This window comes from Anomaloglossus baeobatrachus, chromosome 1 (genome assembly GCF_048569485.1).
Source record: "Anomaloglossus baeobatrachus isolate aAnoBae1 chromosome 1, aAnoBae1.hap1, whole genome shotgun sequence".
Lineage (NCBI taxonomy): Eukaryota > Metazoa > Chordata > Amphibia > Anura > Aromobatidae > Anomaloglossus > Anomaloglossus baeobatrachus.
Window position 1 is genome coordinate 584185702 of NC_134353.1, and position 26336 is coordinate 584212037.

The 26336-nt window shown below is 51.1% G+C and overlaps 1 protein-coding gene across 2 annotated transcripts in view; it reads left to right on the forward strand.

Annotated features, from left to right (window-relative positions):
• Positions 1 to 24566, forward strand: part of TJP2 (tight junction protein 2) — a 300601-nt gene extending 276035 nt beyond the window's left edge. For both annotated transcript variants that reach the window (XM_075317823.1, XM_075317815.1), the window contains one exon: positions 23778 to 24566. In XM_075317823.1, the coding sequence (XP_075173938.1) occupies positions 23778 to 23943 (166 nt within the window). In that variant the 3' untranslated portion in view covers positions 23944 to 24566. The remainder of the gene's footprint in view (positions 1 to 23777) is intronic.
• The last annotated feature ends 1770 nt before the right edge of the window (positions 24567 to 26336 follow it).

Sequence of the window (26336 nt, forward strand, 5' to 3'; positions counted from 1 at the left end):
ATAATGGTTACCAGCGTTCACGGCCTCCGTCAAGATCCCAGCATCGCAAGGTTATGTCTGGCGCTGCTGGGATCCTGACGGAGCCGGTGTACACTGGTAACTATGATACACATCGGGTAACCAAGGGACCTTAATTACCCGATGTGTATAATGGTTACCAGCGTTCACGGGCTCCGTCAAGATCCCAGCATCGCAAGGTTATGTCTGGCGCTGCTGGGATCCTGACGGAGCCGGTGTAGAAGCAAGCGATATCCCAGGATGTTGTGAGTGTGTGGATGTGATGTGTGAGGTGTGTGTGAGAGTGAGTGTGATGTGATGCGTGTGTGTGTGTGTACTCACCTAGGAGTCGGAGCTCCGTGTCAGTTGGGCCAGAGCGAGCGTGCATTGCGTGAGGGGGGCGGGGCCTGCAGAGAGCCGGGGCGAGAGGCCAATCCGTGTGGGGGGGCGGGGCCATGGCGAGCCCAGCGGCCAATCAGCTTTGTGTCACCGTAAGGACACAATTTTGGAGCATGACAGACAGACAGAATAAGGCAATTATATATATACTAGTTGGTGGCCCGATTCTACGCATCGGGTATTCTAGAATTTACGTATTGTGTAGTTCATGTATGATTTTTGTTATATATATATCTATATATATAGATGTTGTTGTGTGTAGTTACCAAGTGTTTGTGTAGGGCAATGTACATGTTCTGGGTGTGGCGGGGGGTGAGAGCGGTGTTGTATGTGTGTTGCGTGTGTTGCGTTGTTTGTGGAGCGCTGTGTGTGTGTGTTGTGCGGTTTGTGTGTGTGTGGTGTGTTTTGGGGGGAGGTATGTTTTGATCAATGTGTGTGTTGTGCGGTATGTGCGTATATTTGTGTGTGCAGCGGTGTTTGTGTGTTGGGTGTTGTGTGTGTGTGCAGCGTTGTCTGTGTGTGTGGGTGTCTGTGTAGGGCGTTGTTTGTGGTTCCCAGTGTGTGTGTGTTGTGCAGTGCGCGTGTGTGTGTGTGTGTTGGGGGGAGGTGTGCACCTCCCATCGTGCTCCATCCCCCATGCTGCGCACCCCCCATCGTGCTCCATCCGCCATGCTGCGCACTCCCCATCGTGCTCTATCCGCCATGCTGCGCACTCCCAAACGTGCTCCATCCCCCATGCTGCGCACCCCCCATCGTGCTCCATCCCCCATGCAGCGCACTCCCCATCGTGCTGCATCCCCCATGCTGCGCACTCCCAAACGTGCTCCATCCGCCATGCTGCGCACTCCCAAACGTGGTCCATGCGCCATGCTGCGCACTCCCAAACATGCTCCATCCGCCATACTGCGCACTCCCCATCGTGCTGCATCCCCCATGCTGCGCACTCCCAAACATGCTCCATCCACCATGCTGCGCACTCCCCATCGTGCTCCATCCGCCATGCTGCACACTCCCAAACGTGCTCCATCCGCCATGCTGCGCACCCCTCATCATGCTCCATCCGCCATGCTGCGCACTCCCAAACGTGCTCCACCCGCCATGCTGCGCACTCCCAAACGTGCTCCATCCGCCATGCTGCGCCACTCCCAAACGTGCTCCATCCGCCATGCTGCGCACTCCCAAACGTGCTCCATCCGCCATGCTGCGCACTCCCAAACGTGCTCCATCCGCCATGCTGCGCACTCCCAAACGTGCTCCATCCGCCATACTGCGCACTCCCAAACGTGCTCCATCCGCCATACTGCGCACTCCCCATCGTGCACCATCCGCCATGCTGCGCACTCCCAAACGTGGTCCATCCGCCATGCTGCGCACTCCCAAACGTGGTCCATCCGCCATGCTGCGCACTCCCAAACGTGCTCCATCCGCCATGCTGCGCACTCCCAAACGTGCTCCATCCGCCATGCTGCGCACTCCCAAACGTGCTCCATCCGCCATGCTGCTCACTCCCAAACGTGCTCCATCCGCCATGCTGCGCACTCCCAAACGTGCTCCATCCTCCATGCTGCGCACTCCCAAACGTGGTCCATCCGCCATGCTGCGCACTCCCAAACGTGGTCCATCCGCCATGCTGCGCACTCCCAAACGTGCTCCATCCCCCATGCTGCTCACTCCCCATCGTGCTCCATCCTCCATGCTGCGCACTCCCCATCGTGCTCCATTCCCCATGCTGCACCAGCATCAGCCTCTCTTCCCGCAGCATCAGCCTCTCTGCCCGCAGCATCAGCCTCTCTGCCCGCAGCATCAGCCTCTCTGCCCGCAGCATCAGCCTCTCTGCCCGCAGCATCAGCCTCTCTGCCCGCAGCATCAGCCTCTCTCCTCCCAGCATCAGCCTCTCTCCTCCCAGCATCAGCCTCTCTCCTCCCAGCATCAGCCTCTCTCCTCCCAGCATCAGCCTCTCTCCTCCCAGCATCAGCCTCTCTCCTCCCAGCATCAGCCTCTCTCCTCCCAGCATCAGCCTCTCTCCTCACAGCATCAGCCTTTTCTGTCCCTAGCATCAGCCTCTCTCCTCCCAGCCTCCCTCAGCATCAGCCTCTCTTCTCTCAGCCTTCCCCTCCCAGCCTTCCCCAGGATCAGCCTCTCTCATCCCAGCATCAGCCTCTCTCCTCCCAGCATCAGCCTCTCCTCTCTGTCCCCAGCATCAGCCTCTCTCCTCCCAGCCTTCCCCAGCATCAGCCTCTCTCCTTCTAGCCTCCCCCAGCATCAGCCTCTGTCCTTCCAGCCTCCTCCAGCATCAGCCTCCCTCTCCCAGCCTTCCCCAGGATCAGCCTCTCTCCTCCCAGCCTCCGTCCTCCCAGCCTCCCCCAGCATCAGCCTCCCCCAGCATCAGCCTCTCTCCTTCCAGCCTCCCCCAGTATCAGCCTCCCTCTCCCAGCCTTCCCCAGGATCAGCCTCTCTCCTCCCAGCCTCCGTCCACCCAGCCTTCCCCAGCATCAGCTTTCCCCTCCCAGCCTCCCTCAGCATCAGCCTTCCCCAGCATCAGCCTCTCTCCTCCCAGCCTCAGCCTCTCTCCTTCCAGCCTTCCCCAGCATCAGCCTCTCTCCTCCCAGCCTCAGCCTCTCTCCTTCCAGCCTCCCTCAGCATCAGCCTCCCCTTCCCAGCCTTCCCCAGGATCAGCCTCTCTCCTCCCAGCCTCCTTCAGCATCAGCCTTCCCCTCCCAGTCTCCCCCAGCATCAGCCTCCCCCTCCCAGCTTTCCCCAAGATCAGCCTCTCTGCTCCCAGCCTCCTCCAGCACGCCGTGCTCCTCTGCCGACACTCACACACACCCGATCGCATACACTCACACACAACCGATCGCATACACTCACCCACACCCAATCGCATACACTCACCCACACCCAATCGCATACACTCACCCACACCCGATCGCATACACTCACACACACCCGATCGCATACACTCACACACACCCGATCGCATACACTCACACACACAGACACTGACGAAATTGCACATACGCGCTGATACTCACAACATCCGGAGATACCACATGCTTCTGGCCATGTGATCCTCCGTCAGGTCCTGGAAGCTCACAGCACAGTATCGCCGCCGAGAAGCAAGCGATATCCCAGGATGTTGTGAGTATGTGGATGCGATGTGATGTGTGTGTGAGGGTGTGATCTGATTTGTGTGTATGTGTGTGTGTGTGTGTGTGTATGTTCCGCCGCTGCAGGACCTTGATGTGTGGATGCGATGTGATGTATGTGTGATGTGTGTGTGAGAGTGAGTGTTAGCCGGTGTACACTGGTAACTATGATACACATCAGGTAACTAAGGGACCTTAGTTACCCGATGTGTATAATGGTTACCAGCTTTCACGGCCTCCGTCAAGATCCCAGCATCGCAAGGTTATGTCTGGCGCTGCTGGGATCCTGACGGAGCCGGTGTAGAAGCAAGCGATATCCCAGGATGTTGTGATGTGTGAGGTGTGTGTGAGAGTGAGTGTGATGTGATGTGTGTGTGTGTACTCACCTGGGAATCGGAGCTCCGTGTCAGTTGGGCCAGAGCGAGCGTGCATTGCGTGAGGGGGGCGGGGCCTGCAGAGAGCCGGGGCGAGAGGCCAATCCGTGGGGGGGGGGCGGGGCCATGGCGAGCCCAGCGGCCAATCAGCTTTGTGTCACCGTAAGGACACAATGTCACCGGAAGGACACAATTTTGAAGCATGACAGACAGACAGACAGACAGACAGAATAAGGCAATTATAGATATATATATATAAAAATATTTACATTTCTCTATGTTCCTCCTTCCATCTGTAAAAATGCCTTTATATATATATATATATATATATATATAATATATATATTATTGTAGTATTTTTATTGCAATGTTCTGAGAGCTGTAACCTTTTTATTTTTTGACTAATAGGGTTGTATGCGAGCTTATTTTTTCTCACGACAAGTTGGAGATTTTTTTGGTACCATTTTTGGGAACATAACCTTTTTTATTTTCTCTTTTTAATCAGATTTTTCAGGTGAAGAGTGAACAAAAAACAGCAATTCACTTACATTTTTGTTTTGCACAGTTCACTGTGCAATAAGTGATCAGACCCGATTTTTTTTTTTCCTTCGGGTCAGTATAGTTACAACAATTCCAGACTTGTAGATCTTTTTTTTGTGCTTTGCTCCTTTTACACACTACACAAATTAATTTGTTTTTGTATTGCCATGTTCTAAGAGCTGTATCTCTTTTTCATTTTCTTTCCGAATGAGCCATATTATGGCTTGTTTTTTGGGGACAATATTTTTTTACATAAAACGTGATCAAAAAAAGTTATATTAACTTTTTTGTTTGTTAGTATGATGAGAAAATGCAATTTTTGATGTATGTATAATATATTTGTGTGTATATACATATATGTATTTATATATGTACGTGTGTGTGTGTGTGTGTATATATGTATATGTATATGTATGTATATATATATATATATATATTGCCTTATTCTGTCTGTCTGACTTGCTCCAAAATTCTGTCGTTACCGCGACAAGCTTCTCATTGGCCGCTCTCCTCGCCTCAGCTCCGCCCCCACACGGATTAGCCGCTCACCCAGGCTCCGCCCCCACACGGATTGGCCTCTCGCCCCGGCCACCGCAACTCGGCCATGCCCCGCCCCCCGCACGCATTCCCCGAACTGACACTGAGCCCCGACTCCCAAGTGAGTGCTGTACCCCCGAGAGCCCACACCAGCGTACGCCGGCAACCCCAGCAATGCGAGGGTATGTGTCGGCTGGGTTGCCGGCGTTCGCTGGTGTGGGCTCCCGTGCGGGGGGCGGGGTACGCTGGTAACCATGGTACACATCGGGTAATATTGTGTAGCATGGTTACCAGCGTACACCGGCTCCCGGTACACATGTGCAGAAGAGAGAAGACAGAAGAAAGAAGACCCCCGATCATACTCACCAGAAGCCGACCGGGAGCAGGTGAGCGCATCAAGGTCCTGCAGTGGCGGAACACACACACACACACACACACATCAGATCACACTCACTCTCACACACACCTCACACACACATCAGATCGCATCCACACATTCACAACATCCAGTGGTATCGCTTGCTTCTCGGCGGCGATACTGTGCGTGCAGTGACCTTCCAGGACCTGCCGGAGGATCACATGGCCGGAAGCATGTGGTATCTCCAGATGTTGTGAGTGTGTGAGCGCGTATGTGCGATATCGTCGATCGTGTGTGTGCGTGTATGCGATTGGATGTGTGCGTGTATGCGATTGGATGTGTGCGTGTATGCGATTGGATGTGTGTGTGTATGCGATTGGATGTGTGCGTGTATGCGATTGGATGTGTGCGTGTATGCGATCGGATGTGTGCGTGTATGCGATCGGATGTGTGCGTGTATGCGATTGGATGTGTGCGTGTATGCGATTGGATGTGTGCGTGTATGCGATTGGATGTGTGCGTGTATGCGATTGGATGTGTGCGTGTATGCGATTGGATGTGTGCGTGTATGCGATTGGATGTGTGCGTGTATGCGATCGGATGTGTGCGTGTCGGTAGAAGGCAGAGGAGCACGGCGTGCAGCACAGCTGCTGGGACCGCCCACCGGAGGGCACAGGCAGAAGTGGGGTGAGTGTATGCGATCAGATGTGTGCGTGTATACTGTCTGATGTGTGACTGTGCAGCACGATGGGGGGTGCACAGCATGGGGGATGGAGCACGATGGGGAGTGCGCAGCATGGGGGATGGAGCACGATGGAAGGTGCGCAGCATGGGGGATGGAGCACGATGGGGGGTGCGCAGCATGGAGGATGGAGCACGATGGGGGATGGAGCACGATGGAGGGTTGCGCAGCATGGGGGATGGAGCACGATGGGGGGTGCGCAGTATGGGGGATGGAGCACGATGGGAGGTGCGCAGCATGGGGGATGGAGCATGATGGGGGGTGCGCAGCATGGGGGATGGAGCACGATGGGGGTGCGCAGCATGAGGGATGGAGCACGATGGGGATGCGCAGCATGGGGGATGGAGCACGATGGGGGGTGCGCAGCATGGGGGATGGAGCACGATGGGGGGTGCGGCAGCATGGGGGATGGAGCACGATGGGGGGGTGCGCAGCATGGGGGATGGAGCACGATGGGGGTGCGCAGCATGGGGGATGGAGCACGATGGGGGGTGCGCAGCATGGGGGATGGAGCACGATGGGGATGTGCGCAGCATGGGGAAGAGCACGATGGAAGGTGCGCAGCATGGGGGATGGAGCACGATGGGGGGTGCGCAGCATGGGGGATGGAGCACGATGGGGGGGTGCGCAGCATGGAGGATGGAGCACGATGGAGGATGGAGCACGATGGAGGTTGCGCAGCATGGGGGATGGAGCACGATGGGGGGGTGCGCAGGCATGGGGGATGGAGCACGATGGGGGGTGCGCAGTATAGGGGATGGAGCACGATGGGGGGTGCACAGCATGGGGGATGGAGCACGATGGGGGTGCGCAGCATGGGGGATGGAGCACGATGGGGGGTGCGCAGCATGAGGGATGGAGCACGATGGGGATGCACAGCATGGGGGATGGAGCACGATGTGGATGCGCAGCATGGGGGATGGAGCACGATGGGGAGTGCGCAGCATGGGGGATGGAGCACGATGGGGGGTGCGCAGCATGGGGGATGGAGCACAATAGGGGATGGAGCACGATGGGGGGTGCGCAGCATGGGGGATGAAGCACGATGGGGGGTGCGCAGCATGGAGGATGGAGCACGATGGGGGATGGAGCACGATGGGGGGTGCGCAGCATGGGGGATGGAGCACGATGGGGAGTGCGCAGCATGGGGGATGGAGCACGATGGGGAGTGCGCAGCATGGGGGATGGAACACGATGGGGGGTGCGCAGCATGGGGGATGGAGCACGATGGGGGGGTGCGCAGCATGGGGGAAAGAGCACGATGGAAGGTGCGCAGCATGGGGGATGGAGCACGATGGGGGGTGCGCAGCATGGGGGATGGAGCACGATGGGGGGTGCGCAGCATGGAGGATGGAGCACGATGGAGGATGGAGCACGATGGAGGTTGCGCAGCATGGGGGATGGAGCACGATGGGGGGGTGCGCAGCATGGGGGATGGAGCACGATGGGGGGTGCGCAGTATGGGGGATGGAGCACGATGGGAGGTGCACAGCATGGGGGATGGAGCACGATGGGGGTGCGCAGCATGGGGGATGGAGCACGATGGGGTGTGCGCAGCATGAGGGATGGAGCACGATGGGGATGCGCAGCATGGGGGATGGAGCACGATGTGGATGCGCAGCATGGGGGATGGAGCACGATGGGGGGAGCACGATGGGGGATGGAGCACGATGGGGGATGGAGCACGATGGGGGATGGAGCATGATGGAAGGTGCGCAGCATGGGGGATGAAGCACGATGGGGGGTGCGCAGCATGGAGGATGGAGCACGATGGGGGGAGCACGATGGGGGACGGAGCACGATGGGGGGTGCGCAGCATGGGGGATGGAGCATGATGGGGGGGTGCGCAGCATGGGGGATGGAGCACGATGGGGGGTGCGCAGCATGAGGGATGGAGCACGATGTGGATGCGCAGCATGGGGATGGAACAAGATGGGGGGTGTGCAGCATGGGGGATGGAGCACGATGGGGATGCGCAGCATGGGGGATGGAGCACGATGGGGGGAGCACGATGGGGGATGGAGCACGATGGGGGGTGCGCAGCATGGGGGATGGAGCACGATGGGGGGGTGCGCAGCATGGGGGATGGAGCACGATGGGGGGGTGCGCAGCATGGGGGATGGAGCACGATGGGGGTGCGCAGCATGGGGGATGGCGCACGATGGGGGGTGCGCAGCATGAGGGATGGAGCACGATGGGGATGCGCAGCATGGGGGATGGAGAACGATGTGGATGCGCAGCATGGGGGATGGAGCATGATGGGGAGTGCGCAGCATGGGGGATGGAGCACGATGGGGGGTGCGCAGCATGGGGGATGGAGCACGATGGGGGATGGAGCACGATGGGGGGTGCGCAGCATGGGGGATGAAGCACGATGGGGGGTGCGCAGCATGGGGGATGGAGCACGATGTGGATGCGCAGCATGGGGGATGGAACACGATGGGGATGCGCAGCATGGGGGATGGAACACGATGGGGGGTGCGCAGCATGGGGGATGGAGCACGATGGGGGTGCACACCTCCCCCCCCCCCCAAAACACACACACACACTGCCACACGCGCACTGCACAACACACCACACACACACTGGGAACCACAAACACCGCCCTACACAGACACCCACACACACAGACAACGCCGCACACACACAACACCCAACACACAAACACCGCAGCATACACAAATATACGCACATACTGCGCAACACACACACATTGCACAAAACATACCTCCCCCCAAAACACACACACGCACCCCACACCCACACAAACCGCGCAACACACACAGCACCACACACAGACAACACTGCAGACACAAAGCGCTCCACAAACAACGCAACACACACAGCGCTCCACACAAACACCGCTCTCACACACCCCCACCCAGACAACACCCAGAACATTTACAGCCCCTACACAAACACTTGGCAACTACACACAACAACATATATATATATATATATATAGATATATATATATATATATATATATATATATATATATATAACAAAAATCATACATTAACTACACAATAAATTCTAGAATACCCGATGCGTTAGAATCGGGCCACCTTCTAGTGTGTGTGTGTGTGTGTGTGTGTGTGTGTGTGTGTGTGTATGTATATATATATATATATATATATATATATATATATATATATATATATATTTATTATGTATACACATGTAATATATGTATATATAATATAAATACTGTGTGCATGTATATTCGTATGTATGTATATAGATATATATATGTGTGTGTGTGTGTGTATATGTGCATATATATATAATACAGAGCTCTGGCAAAAATTAAGAGACCGCTGCAAAACTTTCAGTTTTTTTCAGGTATATTTTTGAGTACAGTGTAAATTGTACTGACTACTAACTACTGACGACATGTCTCCAAATTTCCAAGCAATAAGTTTTGTGTTTATTTTCTGAAAATGATAAATGGTCAAAATAACAAAATAATGCATTGCTTTCAGACCTCAAATAATCCAAAGAAAACTAGTTCATAATCGTTTAGAAACAACAATACTAATGTTTTAACTCAGGAAGAGTTCAGAAATCAATATTTTGTGGAATAACCATGATTTTTAATCACAGCATTTGTGTGTCTTGGCATGCTTTCCACCAGTCTTTCACACTGCTTTTGGGTGACCTTATACCAATCCTGGTGCAAAAACGTAAGCAGTTCTTCTCTATTTGATGGCTTGGGACTATCCATCTGTCTCTTGATTACATTCCAGTGGATTTCAATGGGGTTCAGATGTAGTCCGCAAACTTTTCTTGGAAAATCTGTGATCCAAAAATGTGGGGAATTGCCACTTTCAAGAGAAATTGTGTAACACGTTATGGGGGGGAGTTTAGCCCAATCCCCTTGTGAAAATTGAAAGTTGGGGGTTAAAGCAACATTTGTGGTGAAAAATTTACTTATTTTTTCTTCACCACCCAATAGAATAAAATTTTGTAATGCACTTGTAGTGTAAAAATGCTCACATCACCTTTAGATGAATTCATTGAGGGGTGCAGTTTGTAAAATGTCTGTTGTAGGGCTACTTCACTGTTTAAGCACTTCAGGGGCTCTGCCAATGTGACATGGCACCTGCAAACCATTATAGCAAATTCTGACCTTAATTATGGGGTATTGGTGTACTTAGGAGAAATTGCACAATAAATTGTATGGTCCATTATCTCCTTTCCACCTAGTGAAAAAGAAAAATTGAGGTTGCAGCAACATTTTTGTGGTTAAAAATGTATTTTTTCATTTTCACGGCTCAACGTTTTAAAATTCTGTGAAGCACCTTGAGGGTCAAGATGGTCACCAAACATCTTGGTAAATTTCTTTAGGAGTCTAGTTTCCAAAATGGGGTCACTCGTGTGGGAGCTCTACTGTTTAGACACATCAGGGCCTTCCACAAGCCAGTCCAACCAAATCTGAACTCAAATATGGCACACCTTCCCTTCTTCATTTTGTACTCTGTCTCAAAACACATATGGGGTATTGGAAAACTTGGGAGAAATTGCACAACAAATTGTATGCTGCATTATCTCTTGTTTGTGAAAATTAAAGATTTGGGGTCAAAGCAACATTTTTGTGGTAGCAATGTATTTTTTCATTTACACACCTCAACATTATAAAATTCTGTGAAGCACCTGCGTTTCAAGGGGCTCGCCAGACATCTAGATAAATTCTTTGAGGGGTCTAGTTTCTAAAATGGGTCATCTATGGTGGAGGTCCACTGTTTAGGCACATCAGGGGATCTCCAAATGTGACATGGTGTCCGCTAATGATTCCAGCCAATTTTGCATTCAAAAAGTCAAATGGCGCTCCTTCCCTTCCAAGCCCTCCCATGCACCCAAACAGTTGATTTCCACCACATATGGGGTATTGGCATACTCAAGAGAAATTGCACAACAAATTGTACCTTGCATTTTTTCGTTACCCTTGTGATAATGCTAAATTTGGGGATAAAATTTATTTTGTGGGAAAAGGAAAAAAAAAATATTTTTTTTTCCTTCCACATTACTTTAGCTCCTGTGAAGCATCTAATGGCTTAATAAACTACTTGTATGTAGTTTTGAGCAGTATGAGGGGTGCAGTTTTTAGGATGGCGTCACTTTTGGGAATATTCTGTCATGTAGGCTTCTCAAACTCACTTAAAATGGGATGTGGTCCCTAAAAATAAAAATGGTTTTATAAATTTTGTTAGATAAATGAGAAATTAGTGATAAACTTTGAACCCTTCTAACTCCCTAACAAAAAAAAATGTTTAACAAAAAAAAAAGTGCTGGAAAAAATGTCTACTTTACATCAGTACAATTTTTTAAATCTTTGGGAAATGTTATTTATTGACGATTTTGTGTGATATAACTCTGTGGTTTAAGGGCATAAAAATTAAAAGTTTTAAAAGTGTGAAATTCTCTACATTTCTAATATTTCACAAATATACTAAAAAATATTGTCTTAAATTTACCACTATCATGGAGTACAATATGGCACGAAAAAACAATTTCAGAATCACTGGGATCTGTTGAAGCTTTCCAGAGTTATAACCTCCTAAAATGACACAGGTCAGAATTGAAAAAATGGCCCTGTCATGAAGGTGAAAATCTGACTCGAGGGTAAAGGAGTTCACAGAAGTGACATGCTTACTTCTCAGACAGCTTCCACTCGGAAGCCGCCCACTCTCTATACTTCACAGGTGCCTGGGAAAACTTGGCAATGCTTTGCCATGTGAAGACACTACCGTGTTTCCCCGAAAATAAGACCTCCCCCGAAAATGAGACCTAGCAGGAGTTTTCAGGGATGCTTAAATATAAGACATCCCTTGAAAATAAGACCTAGCCGCGGTCAATAATTAAGTGTCAGTGCAGCGGTAAAAAAGTTAAAGAACCCTGCAGGACACTTCATTATAGACAGCGGACACCCCCAAAAAAAAGAAAAGAGACCACACACCCCCCCCCCCCCTCACCATCATACCAGACGCCGACCGGGAGCAGGTGAGTGCATCAAGGTCCTGCGGCGGAACTTACACATCAGATAACATATATATATATATATATATATATATATATATATATATATATATATATATATATATATATATATATCTATATATATAATTGCCTTATTCTGTCTGTCTGTCTGTCTGTCATGCTCCAAAATTGTGTCACCGTGACAGTGTCACCGTGACATGTCCTTACGGTGACACAAAGCTGATTGGCCGCTGGGCTCGCCATGGCCCCGCCCCCCCCACACCGATTGGCCGCTCGCCCAGGCTGCGCCCCCACACGGATTGGCCAGCCGCTCGCCCAGCCTCCGCCCCCCCCCACAGATTGGCCTCTCGCCCCGGCACCCTGCAGGCATTGGCAATTCGGCCACGCCACGCCCCGCCCCCCTCACGCAACGCACGTTAGCTTTGGCCCCGCCCACCCCCCCCCGCGCATTCCCCGAACTGACAGGGCTGTCACGGAGGTGAGTACTGTACTCCCCCCCCCCCCCCCCCCCCCCTCTCCCCCCCCGCGCATTCCCCGAACTGACACGGCTGTTAAGGGGGGTGAGTACTGTACTCCCCCCCCCCCCCCCCCCCATCCCCCATCCCCCGCTCGCACGGGAGTGGTGTGGGCTCCCGTGCGAGCGGGGGACGGGATACGTTGGCATGGTTACAAGCAAATCGAGGTCCTGTAGCGGCGGAAGATCCACACGCACACACACACACACACACACACATCAGCTCACACTCACACTCACTCTCACACACACCTCACACACACATCACATCGCATCCACACACTCACAGCATCCGGCGATATCCCTTGCTTCTCGGCCTCGATACTGTGCTGTTGTGACCTTCCAGGACCTGACGGAGGATCACATGGCCAGAAGCATGTGGTATCTCCGGATGTTGTGACTGTGAGCGCGTATGTGCGATATCGTCAGTGTCTGTGTGTGTGAGTGTATGCGATCGGGTGTGTGTGTGTCGGGATCGGGTGTGTGTGAGTGGATGCGATCGTGTGTGTGAGTGGATGCGATCGTGTGTGTGAGTGGATGCGATCGTGTGTGTGAGTGTCGGGATCGGGTGTGTGTGAGTGTATGCGATCGTGTGTGTGAGTGGATGCGATCGTGTGTGTGAGTGTCGCCAGAGGAGGGGACAGAGAGGGGCTGAGGCTGGGGACAGAGAGGGGCTGAGGCTGGGGACAGAGAGGGGCTGAGGCTGGGGACAGAGAGGGGCTGAGGCTGGGGACAGAGAGGGGCTGAGGCTGGGGACAGAGAGGGGCTGAGGCTGGGGACAGAGAGGGGCTGAGGCTGGGGACAGAGAGGGGCTGAGGCTGGGGACAGAGAGGGGCTGAGGCTGGGGACAGAGAGGGGCTGAGGCTGGGGACAGAAGGCTGATGCTGCGGGTAGAGAGGCTGATGCTGGTGCAGCATGGGGGATGGATTACAATGAGGGGTGCGCAGCATGGGGGATGGAGCACGTTTGGGAGTGCGCAGCATGGGGAATGGAGCACGTTTGGGAGTGCGCAGCATGGGGGATGGAGCACGTTTGGGAGTGCGCAGCATGGCGGATGGAGCACGTTTGGGAGTGCGCAGCATGGCGGATGGAGCACGTTTGGGAGTGCGCAGCATGGCGGATGGAGCACGTTTGGGAGTGCGCAGCATGGCGGATGGAGCACGTTTGGGAGTGCGCAGCATGGCGGATGGAGCACGTTTGGGAGTGCGCAGCATGGCGGATGGAGCACGTTTGGGAGTGCGCAGCATGGCGGATGGAGCACGTTTGGGAGTGCGCAGCATGGCGGATGGAGCACGTTTGGGAGTGCGCAGCATGGCGGATGGAGCACGTTTGGGAGTGCGCAGCATGGCGGATGGAGCACGTTTGGGAGTGCGCAGCATGGCGGATGGAGCACGTTTGGGAGTGCGCAGCATGGCGGATGGAGCACGTTTGGGAGTGCGCAGCATGGCGGATGGAGCACGTTTGGGAGTGCGAAGCATGGCGGATGGAGCACGTTTGGGAGTGCGCAGCCTGGCGGATGGAGCACGTTTGGGAGTGCGCAGCATGGCGGATGGTGCACGTTTGGGAGTGCGCAGCATGGCGGATGGTGCACGTTTGGGAGTGCGCAGCATGGCGGATGGAGCACGATGGGAAGTGCACAACACACCACACACACACACACACTGGGAACCACAAACAACTGCCCTACACAGACACCTACACACACAGACAACGTTGCACACAAACACCGCGGCACACACAAATATACGCACATACCGCACAACACACACATTGCACAAAACATACCTCCCCCCAAAACACACCACACACACACAAACCGCGCAACACACAACGCTACAGACACACAGCGCTCCACAAACAACGCAACACACATACAACACCGCTCTCACCCCCGTCACACCCAGACAACACCCAGAACATGTACAGCGCCTACACAAACACTTGGTAACTACACACAACATATATATATATATAACAAAAATCATACATGAACTACACAATACGTAAATTCTAGAATACCCGATGCGTAGAATCGGGCCACCTTCTAGTATATATATATATATCTCATATATATATATATATATATATATATATCTCATATATCTCATATATATATATATATATATATATATATATATATATATATGAGAGATATATAGATATAGAGATAGATATAGAGATATATAATATAAATATATATATATATATATCTATATATATATATATATATATATCTATATCTCTCTCTATATATATATATATCTATATCTCTCTCTCTATATATATATATATATATATATATATATATATATATATATATATATATATATATATATATATATATCTATCTCTATATATCTATCTCTATCTATCTCTATCTCTATCTATCTCTATCTCTATCTATCTATCTATCTCTCTATCTATCTCTCTATCTATCTCTCTATCTATCTCTCTATCTATCTATCTATCTCTCTATCTATCTCTCTATATCTATCTATATCCATCTATCAGATTTCACATCATTCCTCCCTGTGATCTCCGGTGGGCGCTCCAGGCAGCTGTGCTGCATGCCGTCCTCCTCTGCCTCTTGCCGACACTCACTCAGAACACACACTCTCACATCAGACAGCATACACTCACACATCCAAACGCATACATTCACAAACACTCACGATATCGCACATACCTGTACAATCGCGTGCACACACACACACTCAACAGCCGGAGATACCACGTGCTCCCGGCCATGTGATGCAGGTCCTGGACGCTCACTGCACCGTGCACAGCGTCACAGGTCCTTACACGCGCCAAGAAGCAAGCAATATCGCTGTGTGTGTGTGTGTGTGTGTGTGTGTGTGTGTGTGTATGTATGTATGTATGTATGTAGGTATGTAGGTAATATATATATATATGTATATTATATATATAAATATATATATACTAGAAGGTGGCCCGATTCTACGCATCGGGTATTCTAGAATTTACGTATTGTGTAGTTCATGTATGATTTTTGTTATATATATATATATGTTGTGTGTAGTTACCAAGTGTTTGTGTAGGCGCTGTACATGTTCTGGGTGTTGTCTGGGTGTGACGGGGGTGAGAGCGGTGTTGTATGTGTGTTGCGTTGTTTGTGGAGCGCTGTGTGTCTGTAGCGTTGTGTGTTGCGCGGTTTGTGTGTGTGTGGTGTGTTTTGGGGGGAGGTATGTTTTGTGCAATGTGTGTGTTGTGCGGTATGTGCGTATATTTGTGTGTGCCGCGGTGTTTGTGTGCAACGTTGTCTGTGTGTGTAGGTGTCTGTGTAGGGCAGTTGTTTGTGGTTCCCAGTGTGTGTGTGTGTGTGGTGTGTTGTGCACTTCCCATCGTGCTCCATCCGCCATGCTGCGCACTCCCAAACGTGCACCATCCGCCATGCTGCGCACTCCCAAACGTGCACCATCCGCCATGCTGCGCACTCCCAAACGTGCTCCATCCGCCAGGCTGCGCACTCCCAAACGTGCTCCATCCGCCATGCTTCGCACTCCCAAACGTGCTCCATCCGCCATGCTGCGCACTCCCAAACGTGCTCCATCCGCCATGCTGCGCACTCCCAAACGTGCTCCATCCGCCATGCTGCGCACTCCCAAACGTGCTCCATCCGCCATGCTGCGCACTCCCAAACGTGCTCCATCCGCCATGCTGCGCACTCCCAAACGTGCTCCATCCGCCATGCTGCGCACTCCCAAACGTGCTCCATCCGCCATGCTGCGCACTCCCAAACGTGCTCCATCCGCCATGCTGCGCACTCCCAAACGTGCTCCATCCGCCATGCTGCGCACTCCCAAACGTGCTCCATCCGCCATGCTGCGCACTCCCAAACGTGCTCCATCCGCCATGCTGCGCACTCCCAAACGTGCTCCATCCGCCATGCTGCGCACTCCCAAACGTGCTCCATCCGCCATGCTGCGCACTCCCAAACGTGCTCCATCCCCCATGCTGCGCACTCCCAAACGTGCTCCATTCCCCATGCTGCGCACTCCCAAACGTGCTCCATCCCCCATGCTGCGCACCCCTCATTGTAATCCATCCCCCATGCTGCACCAGCATCAGCCTCTCTACCCGCAGCATCAGCCTTCTGTCCCCAGCCTCAGCCCCTCTCTGTCCCCAGCCTCAGCCCCTCTCTGTCCCCAGCCTCAGCCCCTCTCTGTCCCCAGCCTCAGCCCCTCTCTGTCCCCAGCCTCAGCCCCTCTCTGTCCCCAGCCTCAGCCCCTCTCTGTCCCCAGCCTCAGCCCCTCTCTGTCCCCAGCCTCAGCCCCTCTCTGTCCCCAGCCTCAGCCCCTCTCTGTCCCCAGCCTCAGCCCCTCTCTGTCCCCAGCCTCAGCCCCTCTCTGTCCCCAGCCTCAGCCCCTCTCTGTCCCCTCCTCTGGCGACACTCACACACACGATCGCATCCACTCACACACACGATCGCATACACTCACACACACCCGATCCCGACACTCACACACACGATCGCATCCACTCACACACACGATCGCATCCACTCACACACACGATCGCATCCACTCACACACACCCGATCCCGACACACACACACCCGATCGCATACACTCACACACACAGACACTGACGATATCGCACATACGCGCTCACAGTCACAACATCCGGAGATACCACATGCTTCTGGCCATGTGATCCTCCGTCAGGTCCTGGAAGGTCACAACAGCACAGTATCGAGGCCGAGAAGCAAGGGATATCGCCGGATGCTGTGAGTGTGTGGATGCGATGTGATGTGTGTGTGAGGTGTGTGTGAGAGTGAGTGTGAGTGTGAGCTGATGTGTGTGTGTGTGTGTGTGTGCGTGTGGATCTTCCGCCGCTACAGGACCTCGATTTGCTTGTAACCATGCCAACGTATCCCGTCCCCCGCTCGCACGGGAGCCCACACCACTCCCGTGCGAGCGGGGGATGGGGGATGGGGGGGGGGGGGGAGTACAGTACTCACCCCCCTTAACAGCCCTGTCAGTTCGGGGAATGCGCGGGGGGGGTGGGCGGGGCCAGAGCTAACGTGCGTTGCGTGAGGGGGGCGGGGCGTGGCGTGGCCGAATTGCCAATGCCTGCAGGGTGCCGGGGCGAGAGGCCAATCTGTGGGGGGGGCGGAGGCTGGGCGAGCGGCTGGCCAATCCGTGTGGGGGCGCAGCCTGGGCGAGCGGCCAATCGGTGTGGGGGGGCGGGGCCATGGCGAGCCCAGCGGCCAATCAGCTTTGTGTCACCGTAAGGACATGTCACGGTGACACTGTCACGGTGACACAATTTTGGAGCATGACAGACAGACAGACAGACAGAATAAGGCAATTATATATATAGATATGAGATATATATATATATAGATATAGATATAGATATAGAGATATATAATCTCTGACGCCTCATTGGGGGACACAGGACCATGGTGTTATGCTGCTTATCCATAGGAGGACACTAAGTAGATGCAAAGATGTTAGCTCCTCCCCTGCAGTATACACCCCCTGGCCCAGCCAGGCTACTTCAGTTTTAGCTTAGTGTCTATAGGAGGCACATCTCAGCAGACTACTGCAGCAAGAATTTTTTGTTTTTAGAGGGCGACGGTTCCTTCGGGAACCGATTTTTCTCCTGCGACGCTAGATCCTGGGCTACATCTCACTGGACGACGGTTCTCACAGGCACCGATTTTCCAGAGCCCAGAGCAGATGAAAACTTCCTCAGTCCCTCTTGCAGGCTCTGAGTTGATACACGCTCTTTACCAGCGTGACCAGACTGCCATCTTCACAGGAGCTGAGGTGAGATAATTCCGATTTTCCAGAGCAGATGGAAAAACTTCCTCACTCCCTCTGGCAGGGTCTGAGTTGATACATGCTTCACACCAGTGTGACCAGGCACAGCAGGCATCAGAATGCCATCTCCACAGGAGTTGAGATCATTCTGATTTTCCAGAGTCCCAGGGCAGATGGAAAAACTTCTCACTCCCTCTGGCAGGGTCTGAGTTGATACACGTTCTGTGACCGGGCACAGCAGGCGTCAGTGTCTCCACACTAGTTCCCTGACAGAAATTGGAGCAAAGGTCAGATCCTCCCTGATTGTATTCACAGGAGGGGGGAAGGGCTGATTGCAGACTCCTGCATAGCATTCCACCTGTGGCGGGGGGAGGGGAAGAGCCCCCAGGACTCAGTGCACCCGCAGCTGCGGTACACTTATACAGTTTTTTCTGTCCACCATTGTTGTGCAGGACTGGAGGGGGGAAGCGGACTCTGTCTCTAAGAAGCCTCTCACAGTACTCCTTTCCAGACCGATGGTTTGCCGATCGTCTGGACAGGCTCTTTTTTTTTTTTTTTGTCTGACGCCACGGGAGGAAAAAGAGTACCTCCCTCCCCCAACTCTAGCCCAGGATGTTTTTTTACTAGACACACAGGGCCCGACCTTCTCAGCCCTCCCCGAGTCCACTTCATCCTTGCAGTCTAGGCAAAGACCGAGGAGTCTCGTCCTCCTCCATCTGGGCCGCCGCCTCAGACCACAAATGGGTGTGATACCTTGTGTCTTCCGGTTACCACATTGAATTCTGGACCCGATCCCCTGGTCAGTCTTTTCTCTCATACCCCCCCAAAGGCTCCAAAACACCACGAGGCCTTCTCAACAATCCACTCCCTCCAAACGGCGGGGGTGATGGTACCTGTTCCGGACGGCGAGATGTTCAAGGCCTTCTATTCCAACCTCTCGTGGTCCCCAAAAAAGGAGGGGTCAGTTCGTCCCATCCTGGACCTCTAACACCTGAGCAAACATGTGCACGTAAGGAGATTCAGAATGGACTTCCTAGGGTCCATTATTACCTTTATGGTTGAAGGAGAATTCCTTGCCTCCCTAGCTATCAGGGACGCGTACCTGCACATACCCATCGCTCCAGCTCACCAAAGGTTCCTCCGCTTCGCGGTTCAGGACTTCTTTTTTTTTTTCTTCATTTGTGGCCCTACCCTCGGCTCTGCCACAGCACCAAGGGTCTTAACTAAGGTCATGGCGACTGCCATGAGTGCCCTTCACGCCAGGAGAGTGGCTGTTCTGCCTTGCTTGGATGACCTCCTCATCAAGGGCTCAACCAGCGTGCAGATCTCTGTGGGCACCCTATCCCGCTTAGGGCGGCTTCTGACTCCAGTCAAATCATCCCTGGTCCCGTCAAAATCCGTCACCTCCCTGGGCATGTCCCTGAACACTCTTCGGGGCTTGATATTTCCCCCTCAAGACAAGGCGACCGCTCTACAACAAGCGGTACACTGCCCTCTACGTACTCCTCTCACTCCATGCGATTCAGTATGAGAGTACTAGGTAGGATAGCGGCGGCTATAGAGGCAGTGCTGCTCGCTTAGCCACACCACCGCCCACTGCAGCTTGCACTTCTAGCTGCCTGGGACAAGAGCCCCTTTTCCTTGGACGAACTTTTCACCTGACACCTTCAGTCAGGTATGCGCTTTGCTGGTGGCTTTAGTCCTCTTCCATATCGAGAAGGAGTTTTTCCTCCCCCAAGTGGACTGGCTACTCCTGACCACGGACGCCAGCCTCTTAGTCTGGGGAGCAGCGTACTGGCTCCACACTGCTTCGGGACGTTGGACACCCCAGGAGTCTTCCCTTCCCAGAAATCATCCTGAAAATCAGCGCGATCTTCTCGCGCTCAGGTCATTCCCCCCTTCTGCTAGCAGGTAGTTTGATTCGGGGCCAATTGGACAATGCAACAGCTGTGGCCTACGTCAATCGGCAGGGAGGTACCAGCAGCAAGACAGCTTATCTCGAGGTCCTCAGGATCCTCACCTGGGCCGAATCGACGGGGGTCTGTGTTTTCAGCGTTACACATACCAGGATAAGGGAACTGTGCGGCGGACCTTCTAAGTCGCCAAGGCCTGGCCGCCGGAGAGTGGTTTCTCCACCCAGAAGTGTTCGCACACATCTGCACTCACTGGAGTACACCAGATGTGGATCTAATGGCCTCAAAGTTGAACGCAAAGGTACCCGCGTTCTTAGCCAGGTCACGTGATCCACAGTCCATTGGCGCGGATGCTCTACTCTCCTGAAGTTATTTCTGTCTGCCTTACATGTTTTTTGCCTCTCCCCCTGCTGCCGCGAGTAATCAGGAAGATCAAGGCAGAACGAGCCCCGGTGATACTAATAGCACCGGACTAGCCCAGGTGCACCTGGTATGCTGAATTAGTACAATTGCTCATGGCGCTTCGTAAGCATCCCAGACCTGCTGACCCAAGGGCCCATTTTCCATCAGAACTCCAGAGCCCTGAAGCTGATGGCCTGGCCATTGAGACATGGACTTTAACAAGAGCGAGATTCTCCTGCGGTCATCTCCACCATGTACAGTGCCCGAAAGCCGGCCTTCATCCCGTTTTTACCACCGTACATGGAAAACTTTCCTTTCCCAGTGCAGGGAATCTAATGTCCAACCTATGCCTCTGGCGATCCCCAGAATTCTTGATTTATTTTTTTTTGCAGTCAGGTTGCAAAAGGGGTTGGCCCCCAGCTCCCTTAAGTGGCAGGTTTCATCTCTATCAATACCGCCTAGCTTGCAATCCGCAAGTCAAGACTTTCCTCAAGGGTGTTTCCCATCTAGTTTCCCTGTATAAACAGTCGCTGGACCCATGGGACCTCAATCTCGTTGTGGACGGTATCCAGAGGTCCCCTTTTGAACCTCTTAAGGAATCTTCTCTTGCTCTTGTCTCCTGGAAGGTAACATTCTTAGTGGCGATTACGTCCATCAGACAAGTTTTGGAACTGGCAGCACTCTCTTGCCGCAAACCCTTTCTGATCTTTCATCAGGACAAGGTGGTTCTACGCCCCCTTCCGGATTTTCTTCCGAAGGTTACTTCCCCGTTTCATATGAACGAGGACATTGTTCTGCCTTCCTTTTGTCCACACCCAGTCCATAGGGGGGAAAGGTTCCTATATTCGCTAGACCTTGTGAGGGCTCTCAGATATTACGTACCCAGGACAGCCCCTTTAGGAACATAGACTCCTTGTTCGTCATTCTTGAAAGGCCTAAGAAAGGAGACGCAGCTTCATAGGCAACGCTGGCTCGCTGGATTCGCTCTGCGATCCAGGAGGTCTACCGCTTGCAACTCAAGCCCATTCCTAGTGGGCTGCGGACCCCTTCCACGCGAGCAGTTAGCGCCTCTTGGGCCATTGGGCATCAGGCTTCAGTGGAACAGAGGTATAAGGCTGCGACCTGGTCTTGCCTACATACTGTTTCAAAGCATTACTGAGTCTATACCCAGGCTTCGGTTGAGGCGAACCTAGGTAGAAAAATTCTGCAAACGATAGCCAGGAGCGCTTACTGAGATAGGTACTCCACTATCTGGGACTGGTTCTTAGTCCTTGGGTTGCGTTGTTTATTGTTTACCCACCCATGGACTGCTTTAGGACGTCCCATGGTCCTGTGTCCCCCAATGAGGCGTCAGAGAAAAACGGATTTTTGTGTACTCACCGTAAAATCGTTTTCTCTTAGCCATCATTGGGGGACACAGCACCCTCCCTTTTGCCCTGTTGGGCCTTAGCTTTTTTCTGTCTCAGTACTTTTTTGTTATGAGTGTTCACTCACGTTTTTTGTTACTTTGTTCTCCTACTGCTTGTGTACTAAAACTGAAGTAGCCTGGCTGGGCCAGGGGGTGTATACTGCAGGGGAGGAGCTAACATCTTTGCATCTACTTAGTGTTCTCCTATGGATAAGCAGCATAACACCATGGTCCTGGTCCCCCAATGATGGCTAAGAGAAAACGATTTTACGGTGAGTACACAAAAATCCGTGTGTGTGTATGTGTGTGTATATATATATATATATATATATATATATATATATATATATATAATTTATTAGATAGATAGAATATGATATAGAATATAGTGTGTGTGTATGCTATCTGATGTGAGACTGTGTGTTCTGATGTATGTGTGTCAGTCAGATGCAGGGGAGGACAGCGTGCTGCACAGAGATCACAGGGTAGAATGATATGGAATCTGATTGTGTGAGTGTGTGCTTTCTGATGTGTGAGTGTGTGATGTGAAGTATGTGTGTCGGCCAGACGCAGGGGAGGCGTGCAGCATACCTGCTGGGAGATTACAGGGAGATCTGGGAGCCATACAGACGCCCGGGGCTGGTAAGTATGGTGATCCTGGGAAGGGGGGGGGGGTCTGCTTTTTGTGTGGGTAAACTTACCCCCAACCATGTTTCCTCGAGAATAAGACACCCCCTGAAAATAAGATCTAGTGCTTTTTATGGGGCAAAAAAAAAATATAAGACAGTGTCTTATTTTCGGGGAAACTGGGTATGTGCACATAAACAAAATAAGGAATCAAAGTTCTCATTTACTGACGGCATACAGATTCATTAAAATCCATAAGGTTTTTAAAGCAAAATATATTGAAAAATTGTATGCCTCGTCATTAAACAGGGAATACATTTTATTTGAGGAAACCACAGCACTCAAACTGCATCTTTTTTTTTTTTTTTTATTTTTCTTGTGGGAGATGTGAAAAAAAAATTCCATCATTGTGGTGTTTTTTTTTTTTTTTTTTTTCTTCCATTCTAAGTGTACTCACTAAAGCATTACAGTGGGGTTTTTTGGGGCTTTTTCAGCATTTATTACCTCTGCTCGGTAACCCCACATTTGTAGCCTTTTACCTGGATTTTGTGGGATGAGATTTTTTTTTAATAGAAGCGATAGGTGTACTTTTTAGTTTTAAATTTATGTTCTAGTTCAACTGGGTGTTACTACAGATTTTTCTCTGGGGGTGTGTACTACTTCACCTGCATGAAGTTGCCCAATCATAAGCAGGCATCATCATTTATGGGAGAAAAGAACATACCGTACCCTCTTCTATAATTTGTGCAGTTACTGTGTAGAGATAACCAAACCTAGGGAAATAAAATGAGCAACTAACCTGCAGTAAGTAAATAGTAATAATGTATAATAACATAGGGTACTTTACTTGACACAGTTTTGTCAAAAAAGTATAAAAAAAAAAAACATCCCACTGGGAGATGTACCCAATTAGATGGGTGGGGGATGGTTTATATATTACACGTACCTTATTCATGTGCCTAATGCTTGCACACTTATAGTTTGTTCATATATTTAATGTTATTTGTTTGGTTTCTTTTTTTTCCTTAAAGCTCCCGTACTCCAGAGCCCCAGAAGCCAGCTGCTTGGTCATACTTAGATAAGAAAGGAAGTTATGGCAGTGACGAAGAGGAAGAAGAATATCGACGCCAATTGTCTGACCAGTCAAAGCGAGGGTTTTATGCCCAGCCAACAAAATACAGAGATACTGAATTGTGAACTTCTCAAAAAATTAGGGATACAGTGTATCCGTCGGTTAATGTACAGTCCTTTTTAAGTACATAAAAGAATTTAGTTATTAGTTTAAATTTTGTTGTTTTTTTTCTAGTGGAGTCTTGCTGCATCTTTTGCACTCTTTGTCCTACTGGGTTTCTTTTATTTAGCATATATTAAAGACATTTACATTTGTATACTAAATTGGTGAACCACTATGAACTATGTTGTGCGCTGTCGGTACCTTGTAAATATCAGGAAGGATATATTATAGTGCAAAGTTCTTTTTTTCTGTTAATTTGTACTAATTTGCATTCATAAAACTGAACCGATATGGCAGACTTTGGCATTTTTGCCTGTTCTTGTTGTGAGGGATGACCACAAATAGTATGCTTTCTATCAACATTCCAACAATGAATTTTAACATGTGCCTTTTTGTGCTAGAATGTCTTAAACGTGTTACATTTAATTTAAAATCACCTTAAAATCCAGACTTAAAGTTACTTTTCTCAACTGACTGGGCTTTTTAAAACTGACCATTTTGCCTGTTACATCCAGGTTTGGATATACTTAGCCTGTTTATTGTTTTTCTTTTTCTCTCATTGTCATTAATAAACTGTTTAAATTACTGCTGTCAGACTTGTAAACTGTTATGCAGGAATAGACTGCAATACTTCTTATTCAACTATTTTAATGTTTTTTCTTTTAAAAAACTTAAAAATGTATTTTTATTTGCTTCTGCCACAGGAGGGCATACACAGTGATGTTAGATGGGACTACATGCAGTCCATTTACACAGGGTCAAGACCTGGAAATATTTCCTGAATATTCCAGACTTATTATGTGGTCTATTTTTATTTGTGCCACATGGGCATCAGCAAGAATTGGAGCTGATCGAACTCCCCAAAAACAGTGACCGACGGATCACTGCCAGATTTTAAAGAGTCCGATCCGCTCCGGAATCCGGCGCTCATATAAGTCAATGGGGACCGGAATCCGGAGATTAAAAAGGTTTGTGGAGGGGATAGGGGGGTAGGAGCGAGCACAGCATACTCACAGAGGCGCTGTCATGGCGGCACACTCCTTCCGGGTCATGCTTTTCCCTTCCGGAGCCCACAATTCAATATTCACTACTTTGCCCGCCCACCGGCACGTGTAATTGGTTGTAGTTAGATGCGCCCCCATCCTGAGTGGCAGCTGAGTGCAACCAATCACAGCCGCCAGGACGGCCGGTGGGCGGGGAAAGCAGTGTATACCTCGCAAGTGTGACTCTGGCTTTTTTTTTTTTTTAATTTAAATAATTTAAAAAAAAAATCCGACGTGCGGTCCCTCCAATTTCCATTCCCAGCCATGATAACGTCAGCTTGGGGCTGGTATTCTCAGCCCGCAGCCGCCCGGTATTGGCGCATGTATTAGATGTGACAATCCTGGTGCGATAACGGCTCTTCCCGTTGGCCTGGTGCCAATCGGGGTAATAAGACATTAATAGCAGCGAACAGCTGCTACTAAACCCTAGGGTTGTGATGGCACAGGCGTCTGAGATACCTGCATCACACAAAACTGTAAGTGAATAAAACCTGTGTGTAAATAATCACACACAGAAAAATCCTTTATTTGGAATAAAGTACAAAACACGCACCCTCCTTCACCACTTTATTAACCCCCAACACAACCCCCCAGCTCCGGCGTAATCCACACGAGGTCTCACGACGACACATCCAGCTCTGCTACATCTCGGAGCGAGCAGCCATAGAGAAGACTGCCAGCTCTGAGTGTAGCCTATTACTGAGCCGCGATGACTGCAGCAGAGACTCACAGGCCGGGGGGCGCATCAGCCTGCAACTAATCACAGACGAGAGGACGGCTGGTGGGCTGGGAAAACACGGAAAGCTGTGTATATGCGATGGACAGTTCAGGATGTGAATGCGCGACCCGGAAGCAGTGTGCCGCCATGACAGAGAGTATGAAACTCTCACTTATTTCTTCTTTTCTTTAGTTTTACTTTAATTGCCGAATCCACATCATGTAACTGGAATCCCGCGCCCGGGTCCGGTACCCAGAGAGCATTGAAACCGCGCGGATCTGGACCTATTCATGGAGCATGTTGTACCAGTCCGGAAGATCTAGAGCCGCGTTCCTGTTCTATAACTGGTATGCTGTGTCAGAGCCAGATAGTAGCGGCATGATATGCGCACTCTGCTCCTCACTGTTTGCAGGGAGAAGAGCAGAGTGTGGGCAGTAAGCAGAGTTTATGGCATGGAAGGACGCTGTGGTATAGTGGGACAAACTGAGTCTCCAGCGTCCAATAGCAGCCATGAACTTCAAATGTCATCTACTTGGCTGAGGGTGGCAGAAGAAATAAAAAAAAAATAGAGGGGTCTCAAGAGGGAGGTGGGATT